General features: G+C 39.9%; 1 protein-coding gene across 2 annotated transcripts in view; it reads right to left on the bottom strand.

The window, feature by feature from the left end:
* Positions 1-3300: 3300 nt before the first annotated feature.
* The window catches only part of LOC105008121 (Ig heavy chain Mem5-like), a 167442-nt gene continuing 143151 nt past the window's right edge, over positions 3301-27591 (bottom strand). Inside the window, exons 4-9 of one of the 2 annotated variants that reach the window (XM_034295312.1) lie at positions 10643-10691; positions 9243-9539; positions 7627-7644; positions 6662-6994; positions 3619-3767; positions 3301-3498 (exon numbers count right to left, since the gene is read on the bottom strand). In XM_034295312.1, the coding sequence (XP_034151203.1) occupies positions 3487-3498; positions 3619-3767; positions 6662-6994; positions 7627-7644; positions 9243-9539; positions 10643-10691 (858 nt within the window). In that variant the 3' untranslated portion in view covers positions 3301-3486. Of the gene's footprint in view, positions 3499-3618; positions 3768-6661; positions 6995-7626; positions 7645-9242; positions 9540-10360; positions 10410-10642; positions 10692-27591 lie in introns of both variants that reach the window. The other variant, XM_034295313.1, reaches the window with a different exon arrangement.

The following is a 27591-nucleotide window of genomic DNA, read 5'->3' as shown; positions in this document are numbered from 1 at the left end:
GTTTCGTAGTGGTACACAGAGGTCTTTTATGGGTTTTCAATTTAATTGTTCACATTATAGGTCACATAAAAATTCTGACATGATTTATTTTTGTCTCATTCTTTTACATCACAAGAACCTGGTGTTTAGACTTTTTATATCCACTGTATTACCTCTAACAGCCAATCCACTTTCAAGAATCAAACTTGAGGAGGGTCCTTAGGATGTAGGATTCTGTTTGTTAGTTTCTTCTTTTAACAATCATTATTGTCAGATAGAGAATCAAATCTTTATAGCTAATAGTACTGAATATTTCAGTCTGGAAACCTGAGTAGCTGAGTATTGGCCAGTGATGCATCTGCTGATGTCGGATTGCTCATATAACAATATCAGATTTTATACCTGTCTATGTACATTTCAGGTTACTCCCTGAGTCTGATATACTGAGGAATGTACTAGCATGCGGGTGCAAAGCCACCCACCATCCCTATCTCTGTCTGTTTAGTTGTTTCAAATGTGTGTGGGGGATTTTATGTTAATTATATTGATCACAGTGGACAGTATTTCCTACGTTGTGACTGTTCTCTATTCATAAGCCTTGTTTATGGTATCCTGATGAAGACACAGACGGGTGACAAATTAAAGGAAAAACCTGAATGAACGAGTGGAAGAAGGTGATGAATGCTGATGTGTCCATACATGTGTACTGCATGATACAATTAAGGAATTAACATCTTGCTCTGTGGCATGTATAAAATTGGCTGAGCAGGCCCGGTTGACATTGATTTGGGATCGAGATGGAAAGAGGAAAGGATCCAAATTACTTTGAAAGTGAGTTCATGTTTGGGACACTGATGGCAGAAGTTTTAGTCCCAAAGACTGCCCTGGCTGTGTGTCAATAGGAACAGTGACTAAAGTTGCATCTGGCTTAAGATCCATGGGAAAGACATTAGTAAATAGTATCGGAAATTCTGGTCAGAAGCATACATTCGAAGACCGTAAAGCTTTGACAGAAGAGCAACTCAAGGACGGTCTGTTGAGAACTAAAGAGGCAAATGCACATTTTAGTTCAGTGGTGACAAAACCATAGCACTGGTCTACAGAGATGTGGAAAAAAGTGATATGGTCTGATGATATATTCTTTAACATATTCTCCACAAGTGAGAGAGTGCATGTGTTGCTAAAACCAAGAGAACAGTACTGGCCTGAATGCTTCACCCCTACATTAAGGGGGCTATGTTATTCTGCGGGGGGCATTTTCCTGTCATGGTTTGGGTCTATTTATTCTGAGTGATCAACTTAATCCGCTGGTGAAATATTTCTATCATGATGGAAGTGGTCTCTTCCTGGATGACAATGACCTCATCCACAGGACATGACGGTCACTGAGTGGTTTGATGATTATAAAAATGTTTGTCATATGCTATGGCCTTTGCCGTCACCAGATCTCATCCCAATTGAACACCAATTTGAGATTTTGGACCAATGTATTAGACAGCTGTCTCCACAACACCCATCAAAACAACAAATGAGGTAATATCTTTTGTTCCATCCCTGCAGTAGAGTTCCACAGACTCAGCGCATTGAAGCTCGATGATATTAAGGTCAGGCGACTGTGATGGCCACTCCAGAACTTTCACCTTTTTCTGCTGTAACCACTGGAGGGTCAACTTGGCCTTGTGCTTAGGGTCATTGTTGTGCTGGAATGTCCCATGCGCTGCTTTCGTGCAGAAGAATGCAAATTGTCTGCCAGTATTTTCTGATAACATGCTGCATTCATCTTGCCATCAATTTTCACAATATTCCCCATGCTCACACAACCCCAAAACATCAGTGAGCCACCACCATGCTTCACAGTGGGTATGGTATTCTGTTCACTATAGGCCTCTCCAAACATAATGCTTATGGTTGTGACCATAAAGATATTCTGTGGTCTCATCACTCCAAATGTGTGCCAGAAGCTGTGAGGCGTGTCAAGGTGTTGTTGGACATATTGTAACCAGGCTTTTTTTGTGGCATTGACACAGTAAAGGCTTCTTTCTGGCAATCAACCATGCAGTTCATTTTTGTTCAATTATCATTGTATTTATTACAGCAATTAGAACACAGCAATCACAAGGTACACTGCAGGTATTTTAATACACAAAATATAGTTTAATGAGAGAAACATTCACAATGTGTGCATGATATTTAGAACAACAATTCTAAATATACAATATAAAAGTACTGGTTGTCAGAAGTGTTTCTCATGCCAGCTGGCTAACATTTGTGTAGCTAGCTTGCTAGCTACCGTTAGCTTTTCTAATGACATTGACTTAGATGTGTTCATGACGATAATAATAACATGGCTGAAACATATATATATATATATATATATATATATATACACACACACACACACTACTGTTCAAAAGCTTAGTGTCACTTAGAAATGTCCTTGTTTTTGAAAGAATAGGATTTTTTTTGTCCATTTGAATAACATCAAATTCATCAGAAATAGTGTAGACATTTTTTATTTTGTATATAACTGTTGTAGTCGGAAACGGACACTTTTTTTATGGAATATCAACATAGGCGTTCAGAGGCCCATTTTAAGCAACCATCACTCCTGTGTTTCAATGGAACACTGTTTGCTAATCCAAGTTCATCATTTTAAAACGCTAATTAACCATTTTGAAACCTTCTTGTGAATATGTAAGCACAATTGAAAACTGTTGTGCTGATTAAATAAGCAATAAAAGTGTCTTTCCTTAGACTTATTCAGTATCTTCAGCATTAGTGTTTGTGGATTTGATTACAGGTTTAAATTGTCCAGAAACAAAAACTTTCTTCTGAACCTCATCAGTCTATTTTTGTTTTGAGAAATTAAGACTATTTCATGTGAGAAATTGCCAAGAAACAAGATCTTATTTAACGTAGGCTACTCTCTTCACAGAACAGCACAAACTATCTATAACCAGAATAGAAAGAGTATTTGTTGAGGACCTGTGAGGCATCTGTTACTCAAATTAGACACAGTTGTGCACCTTCTCTTTCTATTATGGTTTCTGGGCTGTTTCCAGCTACAAAAGTGATTTACAACATTAACAGTGTACAGTATACACTGTATTTCTGATGAATTTTATGTTATTTCAATGTACAAATAAATTGCTTTTCTGTGAAAAATAAGGACATTTCGAAGTGACACCAGTCTTTTGAATGGTATATATAGTGGATATAAAAAGTCCACACACCCCTGTTAAAATGCCAGGTTTTTGTGATGTAAAAGAATGAAACAAAGATAAATCATGTCAGAACGTTTTCCACTCTTAATGTGACCTATAATGTGAACAATTCATTTGAAAAACAAACTGAAATCCTCAAGGGGGAAAAATGGAAAATAAAAACCTTATCCAGGATCAGAAGAACCAGTTTTCTAAACATTTCTACCGACAACACCATGTCATAACTATCCCAGTCCATTACATTTCTGATCAAGATATGATCTCAGTCATCATCTTGTCTGACTCATTGCTCCATCTGAAAAGTGACAGAAACACATTATACACAATAGATATAAAAAATATCATTAACAAAAATCATGTTTTTTTTTGCCTTCATTAAAAGGACATAATCACATGTATTAGGCAGTATTAATACCTTAACCAGGCTGATCACTGCACTGTAGGTTATAGAAAGGAAGAAGAGGATAATGAAAGTGGCGGAGGTGGACCACAGGCTTCTGAACTCATCCTCTTCATCGTCCTTCTTGGAGCAGTCTGTAACTGGGAAACTGTCCTGGTTCTTCTCTGAAAACAGGAAGACAGAAAGGTGGTTAGGTGTGTCTGTGCACATGTGAACACATCAATATCTACTATTTACAAAGGATTTAGCTAGTTAAAATTAACAGTATGTTGAGGGGTGAAAACTGGAGGTAGAATTAAATGGAATCTGTGCCATACTAGTATGTTTATCCTGTCATATGGATGGTGGACAGGAATATTTCAAACAAGGGCCGGGCTGTTAAGATGTCAGTGTCCTTCCATTTGGATGGCATGGACATTCAGGTTGTCATCATGTGTAACATACAGCAAACACTACACACTTTCTTCACTACAATTTGGAATGACACTAGCCATCAGTTAACATAATTCTGTTTCTTTTAACAAAACCAAGTTTACAAAGGGACGGTGCATTTTAATGGTTAGTGCCGGCACCAGCACTGAGTCAAGATGTTGAAGGAATATTAAAGAGTGCATTCAAATATAGGTAATTTGTGTATACTAAACCTCCATCCATTTTAATTAGACAACATATCCCCCATCAAGCTGTACTGCTTTTTTTTTATCACACTGTTTGCCTAAACAAAACTGAAGCAAAAGTGGGGAAAGAAGAAGAAAAAGTGGTTCTCAAATTTGATGTTGGGGCCTGATGTGAGTTCCAATGAGAAACGCTTTGGTCATGTTGTCAATCAAATCAACGATGGATTTTATGCAATTCATCATGGCAACTGACTGGAGAGTTGCTGATGCTACATGTCAATTTAAATATTTTCTCATGTTTGCATTACAATTAGTAATTTCTCTTGTTTTTACTGCTCTACAAATATCATTTTTGTTTGTAAATTCAATCTATTTAATGCAGATATATCTATAAATATGTTGAAGCTAACAGCTATGGCAATAACGTTTTTATTTTCAGTTTCAAATCAGGAAATGTAAGTTCATGTTACTTTGTTCCCCGGTTTCCACTACTCCATGGACATTATTATGATGCAATGTATTATTACATTATTTATGTCATAAACATACGGGGGGGGGGCAGAAATGATTTTAGTAGTTTACAGTACTTTCAAACTAGTGACATACGCTGCATATTTAAATTGAATGACATGCTGCATCTCTCCATAGCAGCTGAGACAGTATTAGAACAGATGAGAACAGCTGGCCAGTGAACCAAGTATTGATGGGCAACTGAAAAGAGAGAGGCTAATTTTGGTGACCTTGACTCAGTTAAACCCATAGCAACTGTAATTTAACACAGTCAGTCTCTGCTGTGGCAGGTAGAAGGTCCACGTTACCTAAAATATTTCATATTGTCCCCATGTCTTTAAATCCTGGAAGCGCCCCTGTGTTTACCCACACTCATTTACATCAAGTTATAACTACAAACTATTTTGTATATGGCCATTGTACTATAACCACAGTGTTCTTTTGATCTCTTTTCTGTTCATGGCAATTCTTTAATGATTTTATGAAACTTTAGATTTTCTAAATCATGACACTTATAATGCTTCGAATGATTTATACACTATGTATGCAAAACTATATGATCTCAAATGCAGTAATGTTTATTATTCAGACTCAGTGTTAGCAGGACACATTTAACAAAGGACAATAATGTAGACAATTTCAACACAGGACTGCAGGAAGACTGACATTACAACACACCATACAGGACGATATCACATTAGACAATACGCATGTTAACAGTCTGCAAAACAACGACAACACTGACATGTTAACTCTAAAATGGACAACAATCACCAACATCACATAAGACAAAGTGGAACATTTCTGTCCCACGGCAAGGGTTGGGTGGTATTTACTTGCATGTTGTAGATTTTCATGATCGAATAAACTAAAAACTTGAAATCAACCTAGATTATTACTCAGATTCGTCAGATTCTTAAAAATGGGATTACATTTGAGATTACTTAATCTCATATCAAGAAGAATATTTTGTTAATCTTTGACAATTTTATTATCATTTAGCTCACCTGGTCTTCTCACATGCTTTCATACATGAAATTGTCATGCAAATTTACATAAAGGTTGGATAACTTCTGTGTATTTAAACTTTGTATTTAAACAAAGCATCGCATTGAAACTATTTAAACCTGGCCTGCAGGTCAACGGGACAGACTTTTCAACCACTTCGTGTTCGCAGCCGCAGTTTACTTCATATTTGTACTATTTACAAATAGTTTTGGTTTAGTTTGACTGAATTAGCTATGAATGTTCCCAATTAGTAGACCAATTCTGGAACCCAATTTTGACACAAATTATGACTGGTTTAGGTTGCATTTCTTATAAAAAAAAATTGAATTTCTTTATAATTGGGCTCAAAATATTTTACATTTTCTGAAATATGTTGGTGCAATCTTAAATGTTATGTAAATGTTATTATTAACATAAACAGCTCCGGATAAAATTAAGAGACCACTGCACCTTTTTCTTTCCTTTCCAAAAAAGTTTTGAGTGAATAACAGAATTAATAATATTTAAAATGTAAAAAAAAATTGAGACCACTGCAAATTTAACGCTTCTGTTCCTCACTCAAAACCTTCCTTTTCGACATTTTTGGAATGGAAAAAAAAAGGTGCAGTGGTTTCTTAATTTTCCTCAGAGCTGTATATATATTTTTTTTAAAAAATATATTTTCAAGTCATCCGCCCACCCTGCCACAACACAATAGACAGAAACACTGACCTTATTAATAACTCTGACTAAAAGATAATACAATTACAATTACACATCCCGTATCTTAATTTGAGCTACCTGTTGTTCAAGGAATATTCTTGCACAGCAGGAAATGCAAATTTGTTGTGTTTTGTATCACATTTCCATTTCCTGCTTTGTGTAATTGGCTTGAATTAAATCACAGCAGATGTAAGAGAAACATCATTCAGGGCATGCATTACCCGAGGCCTTCGACACACTTATCTCTCTAGCCGCAGTGCCAGCATCCCACCCAAGGTGTCTGACGCAGCAGGAGAAATGGACATTGTTTTCCCATTTCTCTTTGCTGCTGTTGAAGACACTGGTGATGGAATATCTGCCAGTGCTGGTTTTCTGAGGGTCCCTAGTATCGATGTCATTCTCCTGCTGATTATTATTGGGGGGTTGACCCTCTTTCCACAAGATACTGAATTTACAAGAAGATGGACTGTCCACCAGGCAGACTAGTGGCACAACCCCTTTTTCATTGATGTCCTCCTGTGTGGGAATGTAGACAGACACTGAAAAGTCTTTGCCTGCAAGAAGATTGATGATAAAGGGGAAACATTACAGTCATATAAGTGTAGAGTTTGGTGAAATGGATGAGAAGCCATATCATAATGAATTAACTGAATTGACCTGAAGATGACAAATCATCATCATCATCATCGTCTGTCCTATTCTGCATGGCTTATTTACATTAATTAAAACATTTACAATTTACCACAGCTTTTGTATACAGTTCCCCTATTGCATGTAGGATTTTTTTCAGCTTTATATTTAAACAGGGAAATCAAGCTGATATATAACAGAGAAATAAAAAAAAATATATATACTATATAGTGCTAAACATGACTTAATAGTACTTCATTGTATACATGGGGGAAGTAACAACAAAATGTGGCATTATTACCAATTGGATCATCAGATTTGAATGAAAATACCCTCAAATGAAAAGTAAGAGTCTTCACTTTAACCCCATAGTGATTGTATAATTTTCTATCTTAAATGCTGAAATACAGAGACATAAAAACCAAAACATGTCACCAGGGACAGACTGGGAATGAAAAATGGCCCTGGACTTTTTGACTCAGACCGGCTCATTAATAAAGAATCTTTAGAGGGCATGGCATATGTTGTAAATTAAAGTGAAATGTATTGAACTCACAGTTATCAGCATCAGGACCTGTTGGTGGAAATGACAAAAAAATAACAACAGGGTTTATATTGTCATAATGAAACTTTAGAGGGCATAGCATATGTTATCACTTATTGTGGAATACTGAAGTTACAGTTCTCATTATCAACAATCGGAGGGGGCACTTTACACTCCTCTTTTCCTGCTATCAGAAACCTAAATAATGATTTTGAGTAGAGATAAGAAAATGATATCGTATATGATGCTTATTATAGCAGCATGTTAATAAAGTCAACAGAAAATACTTTCACACTATAGAATTAGAATTTCTCAAGTTCAACTTAAATTTTTTTTCCATGGGATTAGCTTTCGTTATTCATAGCTTTCATAGTTTAGCTCAGACACAACTTTAATCAATTAGCTGTTTATCTCCCCAAATCACTCCATTTCATTATGTGCCTTTAATAATGTCATATGGCCAGTGTGACGGTGTCCGATACGAAAGCTCTACTCTAAGATTTGCAAAGGCCATATTAATTTCGGTAACATTTCCATAGTTGAATGGTTATGAAGTTTCAATACTGTAATAGCTTAATATTAGTTTTCTTTCAGCCTGATAGCAAACAAGTTAGTCGAGTGCGGCCAACATATACATTAAAACAGGCTGAGGCAGAGGCTGACAGAAAATGGCTTCCATGTGAACAGTTGGTGTCAAAGTAGGATGTCCCAAAATCTCAGTGAACAATGTTCCTTCCAGTTTTTAATCCAACAAATTCTATAACTTGTTTTGGTATGTAATATGTGTAATATATGTCTGTATTTTCTAAGTTTTGAAGCTGTGGAAATGGACACGGCAACTCTCAAAGCAATGTCCGTAAAGTGCCTTGAATTTTGTCACTTGCTCATGGAGTAATTTATGCCACGTCTGAATTTGTATTGAAAAGATCAAGCATTTAAGACTGGACAAAATTATGCAGGCAGAAGAAAGCTAATAACGCTCAACACATTATGCGGGATAAACATGGCCACTCCAATCCATATCTCAACCATATCACTTAAACCACAACCAGACTTAACAAAACAACCAGACTTCCAGATAACCTTTGTTTGTTTGAACTGGGTAAATATCTTGTTTTATGAATGGTGGTCGTCAGGCCTGGCTCAAGCTTTTTGGGGCCCCTTCTCCCTTATTGGTTAAGGGGTCTTTAGCAGTCCAAACATTTGCAAACTTTTAACATAGACGTTATAAAATTACTCCTGTTGAAATGACAACTTATCAACCATTCTTCAAGCTTCATGCAAGTTTTATAAATGAGTTACTAAGCACTTGAATGCACAATATTCTTTGTTTATACCAGTAATGCTTTTTAGGAGTCAATTGTAATTTTGATTTACAAAGAAACTATGTAACAAAACCTACCTACCAAAACCAACCTACCTGCCTACCTACTTCTCAACTTATCATCAATTCTATTTCTTTTAAGTGCTACAAAATTATATTTATTTTCAAAACCAACATCAATGATAATCTATGTGTTTATTATCCTACAACATGTAGATGAAAATGAAAGACATACATTTCTTATAGCAAATAACTAATTATTATTTTTGGTTAATTTATAATGTCATAAATACAGTTGTCTTACCTGGTTTCCGAATTGTCACTTCCTTGTTACCAGCTGAATGTTCCACAGCACATACGAAATCCTTCGTATCCCAGTCCGCTTTCTTCACGCTAAGCTGACTAACTCCCATGTATTTTCCATTGCTCAGGACTGAGGGGTATTGGATGTAATCAGTCAGGGCAGTCTTGGTGGAGTCATTCCATTTAAAGGTGATGGAAGGCGGCGTGAAGCCAGTGGCCATGCAACCCAGAGTCAGAATATCTTTGGTCCCGGAACCACATTGTGCCAAAGGGAACAAAGTCGGGGCAGTTGCTGTGGCTGTTGGAAAAAGTAATGAGTTACAAATAGTCCAATTCCAAGCAAAGTTGACAACCAGTCTGCATCATCAAAGGAAGTTTTAATCAACCAATATTAACCACATATTTCAAATCAGCAGTTCTAAATATCAATCAACAGGTCATTTAGTATTAATTTGACTGGCAAAGCCTATTATGTTTTACGTAGTATAAGCTAATGTAAAATCAAAATACATGCATAGGTAACAGCGAGTTGAATATGTTATGAAAAACAGCAATACAATATGAACTGTTAGGTAGGACTGTAGGCTATAGCCAGTATTTATTAATTAAATATACTTAATTTGATTAATTTACTATTTACGATATCAGTAAATCCAATCTGAACAATTTCTTAATTGTCATTAAACAACATTTTATTCTGACCTGATTAAATTGTTACTATTGTACCCTGGACCATGTAGTAGAAAACACCATATTCAATTTTTTTATGTGACCAGATGTGTATTCTTTTTTTTTCTTATATACAGCCATATGCACCCAATTATTTAATAGACTTTAATAAAGCGGTGGTAGAAAACACAGTAGACTCTATTTCTAAAACCCATTCTCAACCAGAAAGTGCAAAAAGGAAACAGCTCCCTGTTTTTGGCACACTTTTTATATTTTACATGTTGGCTACTTGATGTTTTACCATACCTTTGCCACACTTTAAATTGAATAGGCTGTATTATAGGAATGTAGTATTCCATTCCAAAAAAGCTACATGATAACCTAAAGCAGAAAAATATGAACAATTTCAACATGTATTTTGGAGACTTCTAAAATGTATAATTGACTTACCTGATGAAACGGTAACCAATGTGCCTTTTCCCCAGTAGTCAAAAGCCCCGTCACAGTGCAAACAACTAATACAGGCTATGCACAAAAACTTATATAATATGTATTTTTAAATTTTTCTTTTGTCACACCAATGTCTCTCTTGTTTTTTCTCCAGATTCTGAATGACTTTGTTATAACATGCTCATTCCGTTATTAAATAATGAGAATGTTGAAAAACTTTGATACATCTATTTCATTCTTTGAATATCACTAACCTATTATATAAAATAATCAATTTCTTACCTGATGAAACGGTAACCATTGTGCCTTTTCCCCAGTAGTCAAAAGCATTGTCACAGTACAAACAACCAATACAGGCTATGCACAAAAACCTGTAGCAATATGTTTTCACTTTTTCTTTTGTCACACCAATGACTCTCTTGTTTTTCTCGGGATTATGATTTACTTTGTTATAATATGCTAATTCCGTTATTAAGCAAAATAATCAGAATGTTCAAAAACCTTGATACATCTATTTAACTTTTTTAATACCACTCTAACCCATTCTATGAAATCATAATCAATTTCTTACTTGACGAAACGGTAACCATTGTGCCTTTTCCCCAGTAGTCAAAAGCAGCGTCACAGTGCAAACAACTTATACAGGCTATGCACAAAAACTACAGCAAAAACAATCCAAAAATAATTATATTTCAAGCCTTCAGGAGAGACTCTCAAATCTAAGTAAAAACCTTGACAATGCCAAAATATATAATGTTATACATTTTCTTTACCTGTGGAAACTGTTACCAGGGTCCCTTTCCCCCAGTAGTCGAAGTAACCATAGTTGTCACAATGAATGGTCTGACTAATACTTCGTACCAAATCTTTCTAGGTAATTAAATATCCCAGATATTTAATAGTTATATATCAATAATGAAATAACTTTTTGGATCTGAAAGTTAGGGCTACTCACCAGAGGTTACAGTGACTTCAGTCCCTTTCCCCCAGTAGTCAAAATAGTAATCACAGTGATAATGGTTTATCTGTCCCTGAACTAAAAACCCTTAGTTCCAAATGAAATGCTTCATCAGTTTGTTTAATATCTTGACTCCATCCCAGGGGAACACTCTCACTTCCACTTAGCTTAAACACCAAGTAGATTTTTGGCTGAAGGAGTGTGAGTACCTTTTTAGGAGTGAAGCCTTCAGTTCTCTGTATTTATTGTCATTGTTAATGTTGATGTGAGAGAAGCATCTTGACATTTGTCAAAGAACGTCTAGATACCTAATTACAGTTTTTACCAATTGATTTGACTCATTTCTCCAAACTCAGGTAACTGCTCTCAAAACAGTTAACACAGCCAACTAAACACACTCTCATGTTGGTGAAACAGGTCAATAATCATTGCATAATGAAGCACTGCATTTTATTGTTGTAATGCATTTATTAAAAATAAATACTAACCTCAAAACTACAAGTGTGTTCTCTGTTGAGTTGGTAACAAAGTCAGATGTCGATACACAAATAAATGAATGAAAATACAGGTTTTCCATGAAGTTCTTATGAGTTACAATGAGTTTTTGCCCCCCCCCCCCCCCCCAAAAATGTATTACGTAAATAAATACGTAAGTAAACAAAGGAATAAATGGACAGCAATCATGGTATCAATGAACGCAGCGATCCCGGGGCCACCTCAGTGTCCTGTGGATCGTCAGTACATGCCGCTGGGTGTTCGTGACTGTCTCATCTACTTGGCCCACACATCCCCTTCCACAGGTCATCCGGGCATAGACCGGGCATAGACTGTGCGCTGCCTTACCGATAAGTACTGGTGGCCTGGTCTGGCCAAGGATGTGAGGGTGTCCTCCTGTTCGGTGTGCGCTCAGTGTAAGGCACCTAGACACCTTCAGGCGGGTAGGTTACTCCCTTTGCCCGTTCCACGACGACCGTGGTCTCACTTGTCCGTTTCTGACTAATCTTCCCCACTCACTCTGCAATACCACGATCCTTGTTGTTGTGCACCGGTTTTCAAAGGCCTGATGATTCCTCCCTCTCCCCGGTCTCCCGACGGCTCTACAGACCGCGGAGCCACTATTCACTCATGTCTTCCGGCACTACGGGGTTCTGGAGGACATTGTCTCTGACTGGGGTCTTTATGGACCGGCTGGGGGTCACACATTTGGCGCGCCGGGGAACGCCAGAAGTCTGCTGCTGATCGCCGTTGTAGCGACGCCCCGGTCTACGTTGTGGGCGATCAGGTTAGGCTCTCACCTCCCTCTCTGCCTGCCTTTATGGGCCAGCTGGGGGTCAGCACTCCAAATTATTGTGCTTCGACACTTTCCCCTCTTTTTGGGGATTATTTATGCAATTCACGTTGGATAAAAGAATCAACAACCTACATTCCTGCGCTTGGCTCCTTTTCCTTTCCCTGCACACCACTACGACACCCACTCTGACAAGAACTCCTAAATTATATTCAGGAAAGGAGAATATGGTAGAAGAAATCATCTTGAAATGTGGGTGATGCTCAAACCACTCTAACACCAGTGGAATCAAACCACTCTCACACCAGTGGAATCAAACCACTCTAACACCAGTGGAATCAAACCACTCTAACACCAGTGGAATCAAACCACTCTAACACCAGTTGAATCAAACCACTCTCACACCAGTGCCGAAAGGTGGAATTGCCTGTTGTCCCAAACAACTCCAAAATGTGCTCCTGATCACCCTGCGGAAAAAGGATTTAATTGAGTACGTTTAAATAATGTAGGAGCCTTTCTGTGTTGTACGGCCCCAATACAGCATTGTGTGCCACAACACCAGTGGTAGAAATCACGGCACACAGAGTGATGTTGCCTCCTCGTTGTCCAGGGACATTGACTGTGGCACCATGGCCAATCACATTTCTTCCTCTTCTCATTTTCTTTTTGAAAATTTAAACCAGCTTCATCAATATACAGGTACTCATAATGAGTTGCACTGCTATCAAACTCCAACATTCTCTAGAGTAAAAAGAACACAAGGTACAATAGTGTATGTTAGTTTTTTACCATGATGGCATTGATTGCAAAGAATATACTAATCTAAAATATTACTGAAGTCTGAGTTCCCACTTTGATGCAGCACTGTGCAGAAAGATGCCTGAATCTTTTCACTTAGAGTGGAATAGTATATAGATACATAATACATAATATTCAGGGCAAATAAACGTTGTGTTTACAGCGAAAGTGCAGTAATTGGCTTGCATGTATTTGAACAAACTTGAATCGCAAAGGGCACTTTGTATACCTGCTTCATACGGATTGCATTTCTCCCTAGAACATTTTAAATTCTGGAGAAACTGCATTGGTGAATATTGTGGAATAGTTGATTGTCCTGTATTATTTTTTGCTGAATTTCTTTGAGGCGGAGGGGGTTGTTCTGGGCCACCACATACACACATGGTTGGGTAGGTTACTTTTTAAATGTAATCCGTTACAGTTACAAATAACCTGTCCACATTTGTTATCAGTAATGTAACTGTTTGATTACTTCTAGATTACTATCATATTAGGGGGCATTAGAAAACAGCCTCATTGGATTGAATAATTTTCAGGTGATATGTATTTGTGTAATGAGGAAGGGTGTGGCAACAGTGAATAACACCTTATATCAAGGTGTGCATAATTATTAGACAGCTTCATGGGCCAATAAAGAGATTTAACTGACACTGAAAAGTGACAAATTGTAAAATGCCTTTCAGACAGATGCTACACTCTTGAAATAGCTAAACTATTGAGGCGTGACCACAGGACACTCAAACGCTTTGTTGGGAATGGTCAACTGGGGTGCAAATAATGCATGGAGAAGAAAAGATGCAAATTAACTGCAAAAGACTTGAGAATAATTAAATGTGAAGCTACCAGGAACCAATTATCCCTCAGTGCCATCATAGTCCAGAACTGCATTCTACCTGGAGTGTCCAGAAATGTCAAGTGCTCAGACAGAAGGTGTCAAGTGCTCAGAGACATGGCCAAATTCAAGAAGGCTAAAATATGACCACCACTGAATAAGATTTAAAATGTACCGTATAGATTGGGCAAAGAACTACCTGAATACAGATTTTTCAAAGGTTTTATGGACAGATGAAATGAGAGTGACTCTTGATGGACCAGATGAATGGGCCCGTGGCTGGATCACTAATGGACACACAACACCACTTCAGTCAGGCGCCAGCCAGGTGGAGGGGAGTACTGGTATGGGCTGCTATCATTAAGGATAGTTGGACCTTTTCAGGTTGAAGATGGACTGAAACCCAACTCCCAAACCTACTGCCAGTTTCTGGAAGATGCTTTCTTCAAGCAGTGTTACTGGAAAAAGTCCTCAGCATTCAAGAAGGCCATGATCTTTATGCAGGACAATGCTCCATCACATGCATCCAAGTACTCCACTGCTTGGCTAGCAAGCAAGAGATGCCTGAATAATGACCTGGCCCCCTTCCTCTCCTGATATACATTTTATTGAGAATTTGTGGGCCCTTTTCAAATGTGAGATTTACAGTCAGGGAAGACAATATGAGCCAAATAATATTGTTTGCCTAAAAGTACATGTGATAGATCCATTGACGGTTCTTCAGATTTGTGGTATTTACGCAATTCAGCACCACCTTTCTGGTGCAAATCTGTCAATTCGCTTCCTGTAAATAATTGGGCTCACCTCTTTCATTTAGATGTAAATCAAATTGCCCGCAGGGTGGTGCAGTTGTGTTCGGCTATGGAACTACCACTAAACAATGTTGTTAATGATTGCTCTTCACAAAATGCCACCACAAAGCAATGACAATGAGGGTAGTTTGGAGTAAAACGCCCCCCCCCCCCTAAGATCAATGTCTGTTTGCTGACACAATATAGAAAGGTTCAGTGATTTCTTGTTTGTTGAAGATATCTAGGCTTAGGGTAACATATTATAAAATCAAATGAATGGCTACAGTTGAAAGATTAAATTGTATTTAATCAAATGTATTTTTTACGAAAGGGGCATTTTGGGGTAAGATGCCCCCCCCCCATGGGGTAAGTTGAGTACTGGTACAGTAACACTGATTTCTAAATGACTCGATGCATCTCTATATTTACTAAAAGGAGTGTGGATTATTAATGATTATTTTTCTTACCAATATTCAGAGGAAGGTCACTGTAAACCTGTGGCTGCTGGGTAATCTGGGTGCTTGAGGCTGTGGCGGAGGTTGAGACTGTGGCGGAGGTTAAGACTGTGGCGGAGGTTAAGACTGTAGCAGAGGTTGTTGCAGGGGTAGAAGTCAAGGTGGGGGTTGAGGTTGTGACAGAGCGCTGTGGTTGAATGGATTCTTTGCATTGAAGAAAAAGGATAAAACAACAACACATTATTAGTACAACAAACAGTTATTTCTACAAAGTTCAAGCAGTTTTTTATATTGTTCCAAAAAATGTATTACTTATTCATACTAGTAATGTGTTCAGCCTCCTCTGTCACTTCAGCAGCCATGACGTCTCTCTTTGATTTTTCTCTGCTTATTTAACTGAAGATTAAGAAATTGCATACATGTTGTTTACATTCTTTTTCAGTTGTTACATGTACATGTCTACCTTGGGAACCTAGTCTAATCGAATCTAATGAATAGACAAGTGAATAATTATGTAGCCTAATATATTTGTAAGATCTTAATCTTCAGTAAAATAAGCAGAGAAAATTCAGAGAGAGACGATCAGATGTGTGTGCGATTTTGTTTCTCTTTTTCTCCTAAAATAAAAACAGTAAATTGTAATACCTTTGTTGAATTGGTGACTGCTAAATAATGTCCTTGGTATTTCGTTTAGTGAATACTTTTTTAGGATAATACATTTGTAGATTTACATTTGATGAATTAGACTACACAATTAGCTGAATCTCCTATTGAAAATGGTAATGTGTGATAAGTAGCCTATATAGTTTGTGTTATGTTTCAATAACAGCCTAATTAAGCCATTTGTAAGTTATTCAAATTCAACCAAGGTCTGATCATCCTTCTGGGAGTATAGCGCATTCATCCATTGACGTCAGGCATTCAGTGATGGGTGATTAGCAACTGGGTACCATTTGGTTTATAATTCTGACAATGGAACAATGTAATATACGCATATTTAGGAAAAGTCATGGAAGCAGTGTGTATATTTCAAAAAGTTTTATTTTAATTACAAACTCAAGCACCAATTGGCATTGGCATTTGGCGGTTCTAGTGTTAAAAAGGGTCCTATCCAGGGGCTGCATCTTGTGTGTGCAGTGGTGTGGCAGAGTGATAAGGATCACTCCCTGGTCTTGTGGAAGTGTTGACCATCAAGAATGAGCATGTGTGGCTTCTCCTGGGTGCACCCAATACAATGTGCAAAATGGTTCAGCCAGTCCACAAAGAGGGTGCTATCAACCCACCCCGAATCAGACACCCTTCCAATGGACCCTGTGCTCCATTCAACAGCTGCTGATTCATCCTTTTCCCGGGGGGAATATGAAAAGGGGTGGTACATATACACTGGGCAGGATGCAGAATGCTGTCGCACGTAAGTAAATGCGAATATGTACAGATGTACTGTATAATTGAATAATTTGAAATCATTTTTTGTGGATAGTTTTTTGGGAATATCAACGAAACACTGCCAAAGGTATAGAGGCGTTCCTAGAGTGAGGGAACCTCAACCTAGAGATGTTTAGCCTCAACCTTGTCTGTTTTTCATAATAGTTGCCTAGTCTAGGGGTTTTCAACCTTTTCTTTTCCCGGGACCCCCACCCAAACCAAGATTAAATTCAATCCATAAAATTTTCAAGGCAGTATAATCTTTCTTTTTTTACTATTAACTATTTTTGAGTAGTCTGCAAGCGTTGCTTTGCCACTGTTGTCTACATGTTAGAAGTGTTTCCACTTCTAACATGTCATTCAGACCTAGATAAACCATGACCCACAAACCGTGATACACACCGGCCCACTGTACCATTGCATCCATAATTTTCATATAACTATGTAACATTGAATGTAAGTTGCCCAATTCATCCATCCATCTTCTTCCGCCTATCCGGGGCCGGGTCGCGGGGGCAGCAGTCTAAGCAGGGATGCCCAGACTTCCCTCTCCCCAGACACTTCCTCTAGCTCTTCCGGGGGGACACCGAGGCGTTCCCAGGCCAGCCGGGAGACATAGTCCCTCCAGCGTGTCCTAGGTCTTCCCCGGGGTCTCCTCCCGGTGGGACGGGACCGGAACACCTTCCCAGGAAGGCGTTCCGGAGGCATCCGAAAAAGATGCCCAAGCCACCTCAGCTGACCCCTCTCGATGTGGAGGAGCAGTGGCTCTACTCTGAGCTCCTCCCGGGTGACCGAGCTTCTCACCCTATCTCTAAGGGATCGCCCAGCCACCCTGCGGAGAAAACTCATTTCGGCCGCCTGTATCCGGGATCTTGTCCTTTCGGTCATGACCCAAAGCTCATGACCATAGGTGAGAGTAGGAACGTAGAATGACTGGTAAATCGAGAGCTTCGCCTTGCGGCTCAGCTCTTTCTTCACCACGACAGACCGATACATCGAAAGCATTACTGCAGAAGCTGCACCAATCCGTCTGTCAATCTCCCGTTCCATCCTTCCCTCACTCGTGAACAAGACCCCTAGATACTTAACCTCCTCCACTTGAGGCAGGCACTCTCCACCAACCAGAAGTGGGCAAGCCACCCTTTTCCGACTGAGGACCATGGCCTCGGATTTGGAGGTACTGATTTTCATCCCCACCGCTTCACACTCGGCTGCAAACCGTCCCAGTGTATGCTGAAGGTCCTGGTTAGAAGGGGCCAACACGACAACATCATCTGCAAAGAGCAGAGACGAAATCGTGTGGTCCCCAAACCTGACACCCTCCGGCCCCTGGCTGCGCCTAGAAATTCTGTCCATAAAAATTACAAACAGAACCGGTGACAAAGGGCAGCCCTGCCGGAGTCCAACATGCACTGGGAACAAGTCTGACTTACTGCCGGCAATGCGGACCAAGCTCCTGCTTCGGTTGTATAGGGACCTGACAGCCCTTAGCAAAGGACCCAGGACCCCATATTCCCCAAGCACCCTCCACAAGATGCCGCGAGGGACACAGTCGAATGCCTTCTCCAAATCCACAAAACACATGTGGATTGGTTGGGCAAACTCCCATGAACCCTCCAACACCCCGTAGAGGGTATAGAGCTGGTCCAGTGTTCCACGGCCCGGACGAAAACCACACTGTTCCTCCTGAATCCGAGGTTCTACTATCGGCCGTATTCTCCTCTCCAGAACCCTGGCATAGACTTTCCCGGGCAGGCTGAGAAGTGTGATCCCCCTATAGTTGGAACACATCCTCCGGTCCCCCTTCTTAAAAAGAGGGACCACCACCCCGGTCTGCCATCCCAGAGGCACTGTCCCCGACCGCCACGCGATGTTGCACAGGCGTGTCAACCAAGACAGCTCCACAACATCCAGAGACTTGAGGTACTCAGGGCGGATCTCATCCACCCCCGGTGCCTTGCCACCGAGGAGTTTCTTGACCACCTCTGTGACTTCAGCCCGGGTGATGGACGAGCTCACCTCTGAGCCCTCATCCTCTGCTTCCTCAATGGAAGACATGTCAGCGGGATTGAGGAGATCCTCGAAGTACTCCTTCCACCGCCCTACGACATCCTCAGTTGAGGTCAACAGCTGTCCACCTCTACTGTAAACAGCGTTGGTAGGGCACTGTTTCCCTCTCCTGAGGCGCCGGATGGTTTGCCAGAATCTCTTCGAGGCCAGCCGATAGTCCTTCTCCATGGCCTCACCGAACTCCTCCCAGGCCCGAGTTTTTGCCTCCACAACCACCCGGGCTGCAGCCCGCTTGGCCTGTCGGTACCCGTCAGCTGCCTCAGGAGTCCCACAAGCCAACCAGGCCTGATAGGACTCCTTCTTCAGCTTGACGGCATCCCTTACTTCCGGTGTTCACCACCGGGTTCGGGGATTGCCGCCTCGACAGGCACCGGAGACCTTACGGCCACAGCTCCGAGCGGCCGCTTCGACAATGGCGGTGGAGAACATGGTCCACTCGGACTCAATATCTCCAACCTCCCTCGGGATCCAGTCGAAGCTCTGCCGGAGGTGGGAGTTAAAGATCTCTCTGACAGGAGACTCGGCCAGACGTTCCCAGCAGACCCTTACAGTACGCTTGGGCCTGCCGAGTCTGTCCAGCTTCCTCCCCCGCCATCGGATCCAACTCACCACCAGGTGGTGATCAGTTGACAGCTCCGCCCCTCTCTTCACCCGAGTGTCCAAGACATACGGCCGCAGGTCAGATGAGACGACAACAAAGTCGATCATCGACCTGCGGCCTAGGGTGTCCTGGTGCCACGTGCACTGATGGACACCCTTATGTTTGAACATGGTGTTCGTTATGGACAAACTGTGACTAGCACAGAAGTCCAATAACTGAACACCACTCGGGTTCAGATCAGGGGGGCCGTTCCTCCCAATCACGCCCCTCCAGGTGTCACTGTCGTTGCCCACGTGGGCGTTGAAGTCCCCCAGTAGAACAATAGAGTCCCCAGTCGGAGCACTTTCCAGCACCCCTCCCAGAGACTCCAAGAAGGTCGGGTACTCTGCACTGCCGTTCGGCCCGTAGGCACAAACAACAGTGAGAGACCTATCCCCGACCCGTAGGCGCAGGGAAACGACCCTCTCGTTCACCGGGGTAAACTCCAACACATGGCGGCAGAGCTGGGGAGCTATGAGCAAACCCACACCAGCCCGCCGCCTCTCACCATGGGCAACTCCAGAGTGGTGAAGAGTCCATCCTCTCTCAAGGAGTGTGGTTCCAGAGCCCAAGCCGTGCGTAGAGGTGATCCCGACTACCTCTAATCGGAACCTCTCAACCTCACGCACTAACTCAGGCTCCTTCCCCGCCAGCGAGGTGACATTCCACGTCCCTAGAGCCAGTTTCCGTGTCCAGAGATCGGGTTGTCTAGGCCCCTGCCTTCGACTGCCGCCCGTTCCTCTTTGCACCGGCCCCTTATGGTCCCTCCTGTGGGTGGTGAGCCCACGGGAGGGCGGCCCCACTTTACCCGTTCGGGCTGAGCCCGGCCGGGCCCCATGGGGGAAGGCCCGGCCACCAGGCGCTCGCATTCGAGCCCCAACCCCGGGCCTGGCTCCGGGGTGGGGCCCCGGCTGCGCCATACCGGGCGACGTCGCCCAATTCATGGCTTTTTAAATAAGATTACCATTTTGAACAATATATGTGCTGCCCTGAAAGCCAACCCAGAGGCCACCTACCTAGAGGTAGATGAAAAGATTGCAGGCACCCCCAAGCATGCACCTGCTCAGCTGAAGAGTAAGAGAAAGGTATGACTGAAAATTACAATAATTCTTTTTTAATGGCTCATTGTGTGCTTGTACCAAAAGGTATGTTCTAAAGCAGTGGTCAGAAACCTATATTATTGCATTTCTCATGCTTACAGTAGCTTGACACAAATGCATGTGATTCACTTGCTGGAGGCTATCACCAAGACACTAAATGAAGAAGCGTTTATTGTTGGGGAACAGGTCTTTCATATTATGTACTGCCGCATGCTCTGTAGTTACAGAAGACATTCAGAATCAGCGTAGAAAACTGCAATACGCAATAACCAAGCCGGTGTACAACTCAACATCCCCCCTAAATGTTTGTGTTTTTTCTGGTTTCCAGGAGCAGATGGAGCAAGATGTTGTGGAGGAGGGCACAGATGAAGAACCAGCACATGAATAAATTAGACTTTTTTTTAGCAGTACCAACTTTAGTGTGGTAGGATACTTTAGGTATTGTTTAAATAAATTGTTCAAGCAGTACCAACAAGTTCAATGATTCAAGTCTTTATTCACTGAGGTCAGGGGAGGTTCCAATACATTGTATACAAACCATACATGGAGAGGACTCCAAATCAGTAACTATAGTTTTACATCCTTTCTCATACCATTTCTAGACATTTGTTATAACATGATTGGTTCAAAGTATTTTGTATACTCTGATGATTGTGACAACAAAAGAGAAAAAGATTAGGAATAGAATTTCCATCATCGCAGTACTACCTTTTAGTATGTTAAGCATTTAGCATTTTTCTCTGCTTATTTCTAAGATTTGTTTTAGGTCTACAGTTAAAGTATATTTAAAAATGTAAAGATACATATAAAGACAGATGTGGCTTGTAATATAAAGACTGAGTTTGAGATGTTTGATGCTTTGTTTCATTAACTTAAAAACCAATCTTCAGGTAATAATAATGTTCTGAAGACAGAGCCTTTATACAGTTTTGATGTGTTGTATATATGTGGATATATCTTTTTTTATTAACCAAATCGGTCAGTTTAATTGATTTTCCATTGAGAGGATCACTTGTGTTGTTTTGCACCAGAAGTACCAGTAACTTTTCTAATCCTGAACAGGCTGTGACATTCAGTACCTTCGTAAAACCTTAAAGGAATGTTACAAATGTCTCAGTTATGTTTCTTGTACTTCATGAAAACGTCATCTTCATAACGTTACTTACAGTACCAATTGGGGACGTAATCGTGTGTATGTTCAGGCAACTATTATAACGTTACTAAATAACGTCATTAGGCCTTTCAGAGGCCCCCACATTTCTGCGTCCTGAATAGACTTGGGACGTAACTTTCGTCAGCTGACACTACAGGTACATACCGACAACGTTTCACATGTACGTAACCATGACTTTGTGGAGATTACAAAACCGTTGAGGTCACGTTCGGGGACGTAATTGGCAACATCATTTTAAGTAATCCTCATAACGTTACTTACAGTACCAATAGGGGACGTAATCATGTCCACGTTCAGGCAACTTTTATAACGTTACTAAATAACGTAATTAGGCCTTTCAGAGGCCCCCGCATTTCTACGTCCTGAATAGATTTGGGACGTAACTTTCGTAAGCTGACACCACAGGTACGTAACCGAGACTTTGTGTAGACTAAAATAACATTGTGGTCACGTCCTGGATTGTAATTTTATTAGCTGGGACGTTGAGGTCACGTCGAGGAACGTAATTGGCAACATCATTTTAAGTCATCCTAATTACGTTACTTACAGTACCAATGGTGAACTTAATCATGTGCACGTTCAGGCAACTTTTATAACGTTACTAAATAACGTCATTAGGCCTTTCAGAGGCCCCCACATTTCAATGTCCTGGACAGACTTGGGACGTAACTTTCGTCAGCTGACACCACAGGTACGTACAGATGACGTTTCACAAGTACGTAGCCGTGACTTCGTGGAGACTAAAATAACTTTGAGGTCACGTCCTGGAACGTAATTTTGTTAGCTGGGTACTGCCCTGCAGCACTCATGAAACATACAGCAGTGACAGTGAAGCCCCGCTCAGCACTGATCATCCTCGCGACCTGTTTAGCCCCTTTGGTAGCCACCACTGGTAATTGCTTTTGAATATTCTGGATGCCTGTCTCATCCATATTCCACACCCTGGTGGGGCCAACATTATTTAAGCTCTGGAGGAGCTCCTGGTAGATATCGACTTTCAGCTTATTGAAGCCCACAGCTTGAGGTAAACTAGTAGCCTGGGAATGGCCAGATCTTGATGGCGCTTCATAAAAGCATACAACTAGTCTTTGCCTGCCAACCGCCTTTTTAAATGGGTTTTGGATTCCCATTCTATCAGCCAGGTCAAAGGCATGTTTTCGGACATCCCATGATGTTAGTCCAAAAATAGCTCTTTCAATGTTTTGAATGTGACACAACAGGTCAGATTCAAGAGCCTGTGAAAACCGTTAACCCACACAAATGGCTGTGGCCTGGGGTTTTCCCATGGTTGTGGCACCTTAAAAGCCCGGGAAGCCACCTTAATATCCTGCCCATTTTTTATAGCGGCAATGGGACAACGAAGCGCCTCTTCGCCATAGCCACCACAATTTGTTTATTTCTTGTCATTTTTAGGCTTATGCTAACTAGCTTGGCTATAATTTGTTTAATCTCAGACTTTCTACCAGTAAGGTCAAACGCTCTTCTGCTCCCATGCACTAGACATCCTAACTGATGGAAACGGACACACAGTCATTTGCATGGTATTTGTTGACATGTTTTTAAGATTGGCCTAAAAGTTTTGTGCAGGAAGATTGTGGTCATAGAAATAATTGCGATCTGTATCAAATAATCGCGATCAGACAATTATGTAAGAATTGCAACAGCCCTAGTGATGTGCACCATTTACTTTAGGTATGTATTGTACATATGTCCTCTGTGGTACTTCAATTTGGGTATTATTTTAATGTACAAACATCCCACAAGAATACAGTAAAACGTATAGCATTGAAAGTTGACTAAAAAGGTAGAAGTAGAAAAAAATAATCAAATTATAATTTAATATGTTACATTATTGGGGTCAGAGGTTGTCAATTTCTGTAAAAATAAAGTTATATACTTTCTTTAAGCTATAGAATATTATCATGACTTGTTTGATTCTTGATGTGTTTTTTCATACAATTGTTTTTTTACAATCAAGCTTTCAATTTACTTCCACTTTGCTGCCAGATATTTTACTCTATATGTTGTGTGTATGAAAAAATTCTATAGGACGAATTTTGATTAAGAGTTATTCTGGTAATATATACATGTATATAACAAATCTTTACCCAGGTTGTCAATATTGGCACAAATTCAATGTAATCAATGTAAAATGTAAAAGTGGAACAGGCGTGTGAGTAGAAATGCAACAATACAAAGTATCAACTAATTGGCATGCACTATCATTAACCAAATTATGTATATTCACATCATGATTCATATAATCTGACCAACAACTTCTATACACAATATGACACAAGCACAAACAACACAAAAACATGCCTTGTTACACCCCTTGTTACAGCGCTTAGAGATCAAATAGTCTTCAAACTAGAAAGGCATTTGGTTTATCAAAAAATATAGCTAAATACTTTTAGAACACTCTCTAGCATAGCCACACTGGCCAAACAATGTAGGCTATTTTCACAAAATGGATACTTTTCTCTTTGTCATAAAAATATACATTTCCTTCACATGACTAGAAAGAGACTACTGCATCATTATTATTCTACAGAAGAACCTATACATCAAGAACATTCATAAAATGGGTTTATTGAAGTAATCTTTTTCTTATGTGGACTATGAACAAAGGATTGTTAAAGAACAGATATTTTCATTGGCTTGTGTGACATTTTCACTTTGGGGTGTACTCACTTTTGTTGCCAGTGGTTTAGACATTAAGGGCTGTGTGCTGAGTTATTTTGAGGGGACAGCAAATTTACACTGTTATACAAGCTGTACACTCACTACTTTCCATTGTAGCAAAGTGTCATTTCTTCAGTGTTGTCACATGAAAAGATATAATCAAATATTTGCAAAAATGGGAGGGGTGTACTCACTTTTGTAAGATACTGTATTTAAATTGTATCACAATCTAATTAATGACTGTTAACATGTATGCAAATGTGTAGGACTGAGTTTGATATTGGGGGGGACAGTATTATTGTTGGTGGGTTGGGCAATTCCACCACTCCCCCCTGATACCATAATTAAATATCATTGTACTTGTGTGTTTACTGCTTTTAGGCATTTTGAGATTTGGGGTATTTTTATACAACATATATTACCTACATATGAATGCTCTTTTCCAACACTAAAATTACAAAGCTATACAATCTCACATATGTAATAAAACATCAATTATGACAAAGGCAAATCCCAAGTCTCTTGTAATACATCATCATATTGTGATGAATGTTTCAAAGTAGTCTTTTCAGCAATTTTTGTATGAAAAAGCTTTACAATCCTGTACTTGTACACTGTATATGGAAAGGTTTATATCAATAATGTTTCAAAGCAACAAAATATGTACTTCAATTTTGTTATGCTGGACAAGTTAAGACAATTGTTCAACCCTGAAATCCTATGTTGTCCCACCAAATGAAAATAGATGGAGACTGCAGTAAAATGAATGTATTATCATCCTTATTTATTCACTATTTTATTAGTATGGTTTTGTACTCTGTATGCTTGATCAATTACACATATGCTGAAAGACTTGTCTATATCTCTGTCTCCAACTTATAAGGCCAGTGTCTTGAGGTCAGGGGAAGTGATGAATGGAATGTCGGCTGAGCAGGGCATTGACTCCTTTAAGCAGTAAGAGAAACAGGCCTCTTCCTGTGATATAAAACCACCATAAGAAACTGTTCTCTAGGAGGAAGCTCTTGAAGAGCAGGGTGTTATTATTACTTACATCCTACAGGTGAACAGAGCTCTATTCCTTATTGGGAAGAGCATAGTTAACTAAAGTCCCCATATAGTAGCAGTCCAGATTGATATATCTCAGCCTTTGACTGGGCTGTTTGGGCAACCGACATTCTATGATTTTGTGTTTTCTGGAACTATTTGTGTAACCTTGCATTTTTAGACTACCTCATAATGGCTACTATTCCTTGTATGTACATTCTGCAAATGTTAATTCTGTCATCTGTACTGTTGGAAGAGAATATAAGCCTGAAACATGAAATGCATAATCAGAACATCTGTCATGACACCACTCTGTGTTGGTGTCTGTACTTGTACTCTTTTTGTCAAGATGCTTGTTTCCGTGGATCCATAAAATTAAACTTGAAATAACAGAGAAGGGTCAAATTTGGTCAAATCCAGGTGTGCAAAGTCTGTGGACTTTCCCAACAGCAATACATGAAATTAAACATACATAAATTCCACTCATGTGAAAATATACACGTTAATTTCAATGCATGAAACTGTAAGGCACTGACACATCAATATGTGAAGAAGTTCAACTTCAACTGCCATTGACTTGGATGTGTTCATGACGATAATAATATCATTGCTGAAACATTGTGAAATGTTGGCATTAATTTTGAAAATATTAATGATCATGAAAAAAACTTTATTGAAGGATTGTGATCATATGAAGCCATTTATCATCACATAGTTGTTTGGCTCCTTTTTAAATGATAACACAAATGGCAACCCAAATGGCCCTGATCAAAAGTATACATGCCCTTGAATGTTTTTGCCTTGTTACAGACACACAAGGTGACACACAGGTGTAAATGGCAATTAAAGGTTCATTTCCCACACCTGTGGCTTTTTAAATTGCAATGGGGAGCAGAAAAGAACTGTCAAAAGACCTGCGTAACAAGGTAATGGAACACTGAGCACAATTGTAGGCTTAAGGAGGCCCCTTACTACCAACCATCACTCCTGTGTTCCAATGGCATGTTGTGTTTGCTAATCCAAGTATAGCATTTTAAATGGCTAATTGATCATTAGAAAAGCGTTTGTGATTGTTTGCACAGCTGAAACTGTTGGAATGATTAAAGAAGTAAAAAAAAGTTTATTTCCTTAGTCTAGATCAGTATCTTCAGCATTAGCATGTGTGGGTTTGATTACAGGTTTAAAATGGCCAGAGACATTCTGAAATTCGTCAGTCTATTTTTGAAAGCTAATTCATGTGAGAAATTGCCAAGAAACTGAAGATCTCATACAACGATGTATACTACTGTACTCCCTTCACAGAACAGCACAAACTGGTTCTAACCAGGATAGAAAGAGTATTAGTTGAGGACCAGTGAGGCATCAGTTTCTCAAATTAGGCACTCTGATGTAATTGCTCTGATGTGCACAGGGGCCTCCCACTACTCTTTCTATTCTGGTTTTCAGACTATTTTCAACCACAACAGTCATTTACAACATTAACAATGTATACACTGAATTTTTGATACATGTTAAGATGTTTTTTGCTTTTCTGTCAAAAATAAGGAAATTTCTAAGCTACACAATACGTTTGAGTGTTATTGTGTATATATACATGTATGAATCACTCATAGTTGTCTATAGCCAGGTTAGATTCTTATGAAGACACATTGATAATTTTCAGATAGATCAGACATAGGCATTCATGTTACAGTGCTGACCAATAAAACATTTCTCAGAATGCTGCTGAGCATCCAGAATCAAAGATGCAGTTTTCTAAACATTCCTACCAACAACACCATGTCAAAACCATTCCAGTCCATTATATTTCTAATCAAGACATGACTCCAACCTCTCCACAATGGCCAAGACCTGGCCAAGAGCTGACTGACACCTGTGTAGGCTCCCCCTGTCTGGACTGCCGGATGCTAGTCAAATTCAGTCAGGGCAGTCCCTTTAGCATCCGTCCATTTGAAGCTGAGAGAGGAAGGT

Source organism: Esox lucius, chromosome 11 (assembly GCF_011004845.1).
Source record: "Esox lucius isolate fEsoLuc1 chromosome 11, fEsoLuc1.pri, whole genome shotgun sequence".
NCBI lineage: Eukaryota > Metazoa > Chordata > Actinopteri > Esociformes > Esocidae > Esox > Esox lucius.
This window is presented reverse-complemented; position numbering and strand designations above follow the sequence as displayed.